Source organism: Syzygium oleosum, unplaced genomic scaffold, assembly GCF_021117445.2.
Source record: "Syzygium oleosum isolate NSW1041296 unplaced genomic scaffold, Sole_v2.1 Sole_v2.01, whole genome shotgun sequence".
Classification (NCBI taxonomy): domain Eukaryota; kingdom Viridiplantae; phylum Streptophyta; class Magnoliopsida; order Myrtales; family Myrtaceae; genus Syzygium; species Syzygium oleosum.
The window spans coordinates 10,063,912-10,073,860 of record NW_026607485.1 but is presented as its reverse complement, the minus strand read 5'-3'; the positions used below and the strand labels follow the sequence as shown (position 1 = coordinate 10,073,860).

Here is a 9,949-nt window from a genome sequence, read left to right as displayed (position 1 = left end):
TCTCGTTGTTAAGTTACAGTTAACCTACCCAAGAACCCTCGTAGCAGAAGAATGATGCTAAAAAGTTAGACATAATGGAAAGCAAAAGCAAAGATTACCCCAAAATATGAATGCTCTCTCTCTCTCTCTCTCTCTCTCTCTCTCTCTCTCTCTCTCTCTCTCACACACACACACACACACACACACACACACACACAAACCCTGCATCATAGAAGAAAATATTTACCAGAAACCTCACCATTGCACAAGATTCATAAATAAGAAATGGAAAGAACAATGAAGTTGAAATTAAAGCAATTAGGTCTAACAAGTCAGATCAAGAAGGAAGCACATTTAGAAACGGTTGATCGAGTACAATGGATGAGTTAGGACATTTGCTATATACATACACATATAGCAATATGTGAACTTAGATCTGGGCTACTAGTAATCTAAGATAAGCTCTTAATCATAATACTCTGCTCACAGAGATCTGAAAGCTAACATATAACGATTGAAAATCTTAAGGATGGCAAGTATTAAAAGCCTCACTTAACTGGAGTACCCCAAGCGAAGTTCCAAATCGACCTCGTCTTCTTTAAAGTTGTTGAGAAGATCCACCTGCATTCCTAGCCTAACAATCTTAGTATCCTTGGCATATCCTTGAGTAGTCCAACCGCAATCCGCTTCGCCAGCCCTAGTGGCAAGACACTTGCGAGCCCGTCCCATTTCACTGGCTGGAGGGAAATTCATCGACGGCAGCGTTGAAGTAAAGGCAGGAGGAGAAGGACGAATCGAGGTTGGCAATGCTCGAGCAAAATGGGGAGGCGAGGACAAAGGGGAAGAGGAGAAATTAGGGTTAGGGTTGTTGGAGTTAGGTTTAGGGTTATGGTTGAGGTTGAGGCCGAGAAGCGGGTCCTGGCCGCCGCTACAATCAGCCTTCTCGGCCTTGGCTGGCAGCGGAGGAGGGGTCGACTGCCGCAGCCTCGCGCGGTCCAGGCGGTGGACATTCATATGGCCGCCAAGGGCTTGGGCCGAGCCGAACTCCCTCTTGCAGAAGCTGCATGAGTAAGACCTCGGAGGCCAAGAGAGTCCGCTCAGGTAATCTTCAGTGTGGCTCGGGTAGTGGCTGATCAAAGAAGAACCCACCTTTATCATATTCAGCCTCTGGTGGTGGTTGTGGTGGTGGTGGTGGGTGGTGGCGGAGGAGTCTCTGGTGCAGTGGTCCTTCAAGCTGTTGCTCAAACTACTCTTCCTCTCCATGAGTGACCTTTTGTGTGTGTGCGTGTTCTTTCCCTTTATTCAAGAACTCAGAAAACCATAAGTGAGTACTAGAGAGCGAGAATCTAATCTCACATCATTTCACAAGATAAAGACAAGAAATGAAACTCAGAGAGAGAGAGAGAGAGAGAGAGAGAGGTAAACGCGGGGCATGTGTTTATGAGGGTCACTACTTCCTATAAGAGGAGGGCCTGAGTTGCCGCATTATGCCCTTTTTACTATAGAGGGAAGTGATTATAGTGGATGCTCTCTTCAACCACTTACTGCTTTTTGCAATTCTCTTCTAACTAAGAGAAAAAAGCTTCACACACAAAATCTAAACTCTCTCTCTCTCTCTCTCTCTCTCTCTCTCTCTCTCTCTCTCTCTCTCTCTCTCGGAAGAGTCGTTCATAACCATGGGGTCACCTGATGGAGCCTGGTCAATGTCGCGTGTCTTAATGTCGTTGGCTCTTATATGTATCAACGGTCACAGGGTGGAGGAAAAGATGGACCATGTTGTCCTATGAAGAGGATCGATAAGAAATAAACCCATCATGTCATCGACCTTTGCGTCGCATGTCTTGTCAAGCCAACAAAGATTTAAGATATTTGTGTTCTTTCAGATAAAAGCCTTACTTTTTCATGGGACAAGCTATTGTTCTCTTAAAATGTCCAGATGGATTTGTAGCTGAATTTTCTTTTTGAGAGAGAAGATTTTATACACCGAAAATATTTCTGCAAAAACACCATGTAAGTCAGTGGTTAAGAATTGTATGACCAGTGCTTGGTAGCCCATTTTGTGCTTTAGTGATCTCGTATTAGCTTGGAACTGGTCCCTGAGGTTGCTCGATATACGAAGATAACACCTGAATTCGCTCGTTCTTTGAGTGTGGAAATCTTGCTGAACCCATACAGAGTAGTAGAGGAAGGTGGAACCTCCCTTCCTCTCACCAGCTATGCAAATTAAGATCGAATGGCCAACCATTGTGGATCATGCCTCCATCCCTCTTAAATCGAACTCTTGAATGTTGTCTAGTACAAGAGGTTCGAGTGGATTCGATATTTACTTCACTTGTTAATCAGTCTCTGATAAATCATCATTGTGATGATTCAGTGTTCCTTGCCTGGAGTCAAACGTATCAATATTATTGAGCTCTGGTTTTGCAGGAGTTTACTTATTTCTCTAGTAATGCCTCTTGAGCATACGGAAACGACTTCTCCGCGTTACCTAACTATCTAAATTTGAGTCTCTGACTTTCAGTTGTCTATTTTATTCTTGATTTGTTCGATTCATTCGCTTTGAGAACCTTTTAATCTCTGCGATGGTCTATTATCATATCGTGTGTATGTGTGTCGGGTTAGACGGAAGACTCTCTCCCTACTGTACATGAAACGAGACAATGGTTTACAAATTATATGTTCTCTATCATTTGTTTGCGGGTAGAAATCATTAACCAATGCCTCATTTTACTTGCATAATTTTTTTCATGAATGTTGACCAATTCTTTTTATAAAGAAAGAAAGAAGAAATGAAAGATCCTATCTGCTATAAGCACTTATATTACATAGATGCAGGGGATACTTTTTCCCTTGCAGATGTACTCTCCAATGCTTGCCCGTTCATAAGAGTACTCAAATAGCTTCTAGTTCCTAGGGCATTTGAGCTCTCAGCATACTGAGCTTCTTTTCATGTTTCCAGGATTTGGTAAAAAGGAGGAGAAAGAATCTAAGAGCACTCATGTTGACAAAAGATAGTGCCCCATATTTAGATGGGATTTAGCGAGGGACTGGTGGCCAATGAGATGAGTCCAGGGCCATGCTAGATATGGGTCTGACTCTGAGTCTCCTAACCAGCTTCTACAACAGAGGTTGCATGTTTTTCCCGCTTGAAAATTGATCAGGATAGGTATGGACTTGCTGAAGTGAAGAGAGGCCCAGACTTTTTCCAATCTCTTTTTGACAGAAAGAGAGAGAGAGAGAGAGACTAGAGTTGAATTGGGATTTGTTAGCTCCTAATCATTCAACTGACAAAATGTTAGAAACTCCCAGAGAATCAAAGCCGTTTTTGATTGGTTGCTGTCTCATCAACCCTTGAAACTCTCTCTCTCTCTCTTTCTCTGTGTGGAGATGGGGGGTGTGGGTATATGTGCTGAAGCACATCTTGACGTCCGGAAAGAAACAAAAAGTATCTTCAACTCTTGACAGTAATTTACGAATCCTACTTTTCTTCTGAGGAGATCCTGCAACCCTCAAAGAATATGCATCTTTACATAAATAGCATGAAATGCGCATATTTGCCCCTCCTTCATCTGATGGCACATCAAAGCATGTGTCTTTCCTTAACTTAGATGTGTTCTTACGTTGATTATCTCTTTTCCTAAACCTTCCTTTTCTTTCATCGAGTGCACTATTGAGCCGATGCATCGCGTTGTCCGCGTCACCTTTTGCTTTTATAAACCTTTTGGCGTTGGTGAGGAGATGTTTGTATGGATGAAGGAGGGAGGTGGATTTTGACCCATGAGTCTTGATTAAGGCAACACAATGAGTTCGAATTAAGCTTTATATTTGCTAGACAGCCTTTGATCTATCCCCAAACTGAATAATAAATTAAGAAACTTAGGAATTTATAAATTTAAATCCTCTAAAATCAACGAAGTCACAGGTGACCGAACTAATTACCACTATTGATATAATTGATTTCCATGAGGTCTCTCTCACGTGAGGGTGATAGGAGGGTGGGGGGACGGGGGACAATGACCACCACAACTTCAAGCTCTGGTTGGCCTTTTTTTATTCTTTTGTTAAAAAGTAAAATATCTCTCCTAATATATTTTCAGTTTTTATATTTTGAATCTAATCATTCCCAATACACAAAAACATCGACACAAAAGGGGAACTTCAATATCAACAATTTCATCAAATTTGAAAAAAATTCCATGAGATGTTTCTACCAAAGTAAAATTCCGAATTTATCAGTAATTAATTATTTTTTCATGTGTTTTGCAAATTTTACTAGTCATCTTTTAACCATGGTTAGTAACTTTTCATACTGAAAATGTAAGCATGTGCTTATGTGGAACCAATAACTTTTTCATATGATTAACAAAATATCAAAAGGTAATCCTCAACATTTTCAACAGCTAAAAAAATTTCATTGAAGATGTTAACTAATTTAAAAAACCACGTATTAACCGGATGTCTAGGTTGCATGTTCTTTCATTTTAATCCGACCTAATGACAAAAACCCTTTCTGTTGCGGAAAGAAGCAATATAACAGTAAAATAGACAGAATAAGTAAATAAAACGGGTATCGGATTCACATGGTTTGATGGGGTGACCTACATCCAGGGAAAGAGTAGAAATGAATTTCACTATAGATTAAGTGATACAACGAATATTACAACTACACTAAAGTCACTCAAATACTCTCAGTGTTTTCCCATCCCCAATTAAACCCAATAACTCATGGTGTTTTAGTCCCACAATTTCTCACAAAATAATCTCTCAATCTCACAAAAGAATTACACACAAATTTTATCATAAGATTTTATCATTTAGTAAATCTTCGCAACGATGTAATTGACGAAATTTCAAAGCCTAAGTCGCCGCTGCACTCACCTCAATAATGGCACGAAGGAATCTCACTATCAAAATATATATATGTGTGTGTGTGTGTGTGTGTGTGTGTGTGTGTGTGTGTGTGGGCGCGCGGGCGCGGGGACTTCTTGAATATTTGGCCGACAAAAACAGTTTCCTTCTCCAACTTGGATTCCAACGTGAAATATCGACCAAGAAGGCATCTGAACCATAATCTTTTAGACTTTTATTTACTGCCAGAAGAAATCCAGAATTTGGTTGAATTAAAGTCCATGTTGGACTTTCCAACTTTAGTGGCCAAAGACTCCAACACATATAAGGAAACCTTGTTTCCGAAACTGGTTCTTACATTTTTTTTATTTCCAAAATTCAGATTTTCAATACGAGCTCAAACTCGAGGCATATATTAATTCTATCATTTTGATTTGACGGTCCAAGATTTCTCAATGGATATAGATTTCTATGTGATCTCTTTAATTAGTGCAAAAATATGGCTAAAATCTATATTGATCTCCTATAATATTCCTTTTCCTTTTGGGCTTAAATCTTCTATGATTATTTTTTTGTTAACAAAGAATAAACAACGACAAACAACTTTATGTTAATTTGCTGTGTGGAGCTGTGACCTAAGTAGTTCTCACGAACTGATCCATCACATCACTACGTATTGGCCCAATTCGTAGATGGCTAGATCTCCCCTGCAAGCTTAAGAAGCCCAAGCCTTTTTTTCTTTTTTTATAATTTGGGTACAATATTGCTCTTCATATTCCTAAATTTGGAAAATAAAACATGATGTTGTACACCCTTCGACCTAACTAGGGCTTTCTTGGATTCCTAGAAGCCAATTTCAACAGGGTATTAGTTCACTTTGCTTGATTGATTATAATGGTCGAGCGTCGATCCCGGTAATTTCAAAGCAAATATAACAGTAGAGAAACTTATTGCTTTCACCACAAAATAATAAGTAAACGACTTTCAACTCTAACCGATACCTATGAGTACATTACAACCCAGTTTAAGCATCGAACAAGCCTGTTGCTCTATCTCGAGAAGGAAATACGAAAAATAAGGTACGGAGCACAAACAAATTCAGAACGGTTTTGCTAATTTCTTAAATTGTAAGCGATTCGGTACATTCCACATCGATCACTGATCAAAATGATTGTTGCATGGCGAATAACCGAAATCTCTGTCTCATCTCTTAATGCACTAAAGAACACACTATGGATATGGCAAACAATTAACGAGGAGCAATAGAAAGTTTGATTCTCCAAATATGATCATGGACAGCATCATTTAATCTCTAACCGGGGCGTCATCGGTCGTCTCGCCACCGGCGTCGCTACTTCGGTGGTGGAGACACTCCAACTCTCTCTCTAACTCGAAATTCTTCTTCTTCTCGCTCTCCAAGTTAGCCCTCAGCTTGTCAATCACCAGTACCAACTGCTCTTCTCTATTGGCTATTTCCACCCCTCTCTGATCTCCTCCTCCTAAGAGACTCATCAAACCGTTCACTTTCTGCAATTCATCTTCCAAGCTCCTCTTCAGCAGCGCCAAGCTCCCAATCATCACCTCCTTATCAAAGCCTCGAGCCGCGTTGTGGATCGCCACCTGAACGCTTCCCTGATGGTCGCTGCATTCATCTTCGCTCTCGTTGGCAGCTCGGGCCGGCGAGCTGGCGCTTAATTCGTCGGTACAGCTCGCCAATTCAAAGGAACCTTTCAATCCGGCGACATTGTCTCGGTCCATTCCTTCGCCTTCGAAACTAGCTTCCTGTGGTGACGAATCATTTGGAACAGTTTCGTTGGGGAAAACCGGGTCGAGCTCGAACCCTTCCTCATTGAAATTCCACCCGCTTATCCTCCTATGCTTATCGCTCTGACTCTCCGGATCACCTGACTCAGCACCATCATCTTCCTCTCCCCCGTCATCGCCACTCTTGTTTATCGACAAAGATCGTAAGAGCTTGGCTTGCTGGTGTCTATCCTCGACGCTAGACAACCCTTTCAAGACATGCTTCGCAAGATACTCCGACCCTTTGCAGTTCTTGAAGAACGAGTGCTTCAAGAGCTTCTCAGCGGTGGGTCGTCTCGAAGGATCTTGGTAGAGGCAAGAAGCCACCATGTCCTTGAACGATTTCGAGAACTTCCTTCGTCCCGGGTAGTCCTCCTTGTGCTTCTCGTAGTCGGAGAACCGGAAACGCTTCGTGATCTTCATGAGCAAAGATATCGAAGGTGGGAGATGAGATAGAGGAGGCCGACCGTGTGCCAATTCGAGCGCAGTTATTCCGAGAGACCATATATCGGCCTTGAATCCATACCCGTTTTGCGAGTGTATCACCTCAGGCGCCATCCAATAGGGTGTCCCTGTGATATTAGTCAGCATCAACGACGATGAACTCGACGACATCAATAACCCATGGGCCGGACCAGTTTCGTATATCAAGGCCGAGACGCCAAAGTCAGCGACCTTCACGGCACCACCCGAGTCGATGAGGATGTTGCCGGCCTTGATGTCCCTGTGTAAGTGGCCCTGGTTGTGGAGGTAGGAGAGGGCATTTAAGGTTTCTCGGAGGATGACAGCGATGCACGGCTCGGGGAGGCCCTCCGGGAAGGAGGACGCCATGATGGACTGCGCCGAGCCGGCAGACATGAAGGGCATGACCACCCAGAGCCGGCGGTCCACCGTGAAGGAGCAGTGGGCGTTGAGGATGTTGGGGTGGGAGAGGAGCGACAGCATCTTGGCCTCACGTCGGATGTCATCGAGATCTGCGCGGGAGCGGTCAAGGTCGATGGACTTGATCGCAACGACCGCCGAGCCCATCGGCACGCACAGGGCCTTGTACACGACGGCGCTGACGCCGGCCCCAATCTCGCCGACGATCTTGTAGGAGCTCGCGTCGAGCGGGAACTGCGGCTTTCTCGGCTCTTCTCGGTCTTCATGGGCCATGACGATGGGGAGTTCAGCTTCGACGCAAGGCTCGAAACTCGCCGTGAACTTGTGATCGATAAGGCATTGAATCCGATCAATGGAGTCCGTGATCTTGGAAAAGGACTGGAGCTTTTGTTGGTTGCGCAGATGAGGAGGTTCTTTGACAAAAGGTGATGGTGGTCGTTAGGGTTTTGAGCAGTTTTCTTGTGAGGGTTTTGGTGGCGAAAGCGTCAATGATGGGTTTCTTGATTAATTGCAAGCGGTGCATGTGATCTCTCTAAAAGTTGCGTGCACCAAGGGAAAAGCCAAAGTGAACTTTTGGTGTGATTAATTAGGTTTGAGGCTTTTTCATTAAATGGGAGGATCAGATGTAAAGGGAAATATATGGGAAAATTACTTTAAAAAAAAAGTCAGATTTATTGCGCTCGAGACAATGCAGTTCTAAACCTTTTATTTATGTCAATTTAGCACTAAATATTTTTCACGTTTTTTCAATTGAGTATATCCGATCAATTTAGACGGAAAAATGCTGATATGGATACCGCTATCTTTTAATAATTTTTTTTTATTTTTTATGATTTTTTTTTGTTTTTTTCTTTACTTTTTTTTGTTTGGAATGACGGCCGCCAAGTGCATTGCAGCCCTCGATGTGGCCGGTGAGGGCCTGGGAGAGGGTCGTGATGCCCTCACCAACCCTCATTCCAAACAAAAAAAGAAGAGTAAAGAAAAAAAGGAAAAAATTAAAAAAATATATTTTAAAATTTTAAAAAATACATCCACATTAGCACTAGCCGTGCCACGTAAGACAGGCATTGTCCACGTCGGCAACTTTCGGCCTAAATTGGCTAAATGAAATCAATTGGCAAAACGTGAAAAAATTTAGAACTAAATTGACACAATTAAAATGTTTAGGGAAAAAACCACCAAAAACCCCAAACTTTCTCACTTTGACACATTTACCCCGAACTTTTTTTTGTGACACCAAAAACCCCAAACTTTGTTATTTGTGACACATTTACCCCGATATACATTGTCCATGGGCATTTTCGTCTTTTTAGCTTTTTCTTTTTCTTTTTACTTTTTTTTTTTCCGTGAGGGGGCCCTCGCCGGCGGCGCGGGCCGCCCTCGCCAGATCCGGCGAGGGCCGCCCTCGCCGGCGTCAGGGCGAGGCTCGCCCTCGCTCGCCCAGCGAGGCGAGCCCCGCCCGACGCCGGCGAGGCTCGCCTCGCCCGGGCGAGCGAGGCGAGCCTCGCCGGCGTCGGGCGAGCCTCGCCCTCGCTCGCCCGGGCGAGGGCGAGGCTCGCCGGCGTCGGGCGAGCCTCGCCTCGCCCGGGCGAGGAGGGTGAGGAGGGCGAGGCTCGCCGGCGTCGGGCGAGCCTCGCCCTCGCTCGGGCGAGCGAGGCGAGGCTCGCCGGCGTCGGGCGAGCCTCGCCCGGCTCGGGCGAGGAGGGCGAGGCTCGCCCGACGCCGGCGAGGCTCGCCCTCCTCGCCCTCCTCGCCCAAGCCTCGCCGGCCCGCCTCCTCGCCCGGGCGAGGGCGAGGCTCGCCGACGCCGGCGAGCCTCGCCTCCTCGCCCGGCTCGGGCGAGGCTCGCCTCGCCCGGGCGAGCGAGGGGCGAGGCTCGCCGCCGGGCGAGCCTCGCCTCGCTCTCGGGCGAGGGAGGGCGAGGCTCGCCGGCGCCGGCGAGCCTCGCCCGGCTGGGCGAGGAGGGCGAGGCTCGCCCGACGCCGGCGAGGCTCGCCCGACGCCGGCGAGGCTCGCCCGACGCCGGCGAGGCTCGCCCTCGCTTGGGCGAGGCGAGGCGAGCCTCGCCGGCGCGCGGGCGGGCTCGCCCTCGCCTCGGACGAGCGAGGGCGAGCCTCGCCGACGCCGGCGAGGGCCCCTCGCCGGATCCGGCGAGGGGCCCTCGCCGGAAAGAAAAAAAAAAGTAAAAAGAAAAAGAAAAAGCTAAAAAGACGAAAATGCCCATGGACAATGTATATCGGGGTAAATGTGTCACAAATAACAAAGTTTGGGGTTTTTGGTGTCACAAAAAAAAGTTCGGGGTAAATGTGTCACAAGTGGGAAAGTTTGGGGTTTTTGGTGGTTTTTTCCCAAATGTTTAAAAGATTGTTCCTAAAAAATTGTTTAAACCCGAATTGGCACGTGTGCAATAGGTTGAGAAATTTTTTTTTTTGGTAAT

The 9,949-nt window shown here is 45.4% G+C and overlaps 2 protein-coding genes across 2 annotated transcripts; both read right to left on the bottom strand.

The window, feature by feature from the left end:
• Positions 1–268: 268 nt before the first annotated feature.
• Positions 269–1,382, bottom strand: LOC115665282 (transcriptional regulator SUPERMAN-like). Its single transcript, XM_030587152.2, has one exon. The coding sequence runs from the start codon at positions 1,240–1,242 to the stop codon at positions 532–534; it is 711 nt and encodes a 236-aa protein (XP_030443012.1). The 5' UTR covers positions 1,243–1,382; the 3' UTR covers positions 269–531.
• A 4,478-nt stretch (positions 1,383–5,860) lies between these two features.
• LOC115665281 (serine/threonine-protein kinase BLUS1) lies at positions 5,861–8,023 on the bottom strand. The gene has a single exon (XM_030587151.2). The coding sequence runs from the start codon at positions 7,783–7,785 to the stop codon at positions 6,133–6,135; it is 1,653 nt and encodes a 550-aa protein (XP_030443011.1). The 5' UTR covers positions 7,786–8,023; the 3' UTR covers positions 5,861–6,132.
• Positions 8,024–9,949: the final 1,926 nt, after the last annotated feature.

Coding starts and splice junctions, on each gene's coding strand:
- LOC115665282 (XM_030587152.2), bottom strand. CDS start 1,242: ATGGAGAGGAAGAGTAGTTTGAGCAACAGCTTGAAGGACCACTGCACC.
- LOC115665281 (XM_030587151.2), bottom strand. CDS start 7,785: ATGGCCCATGAAGACCGAGAAGAGCCGAGAAAGCCGCAGTTCCCGCTC.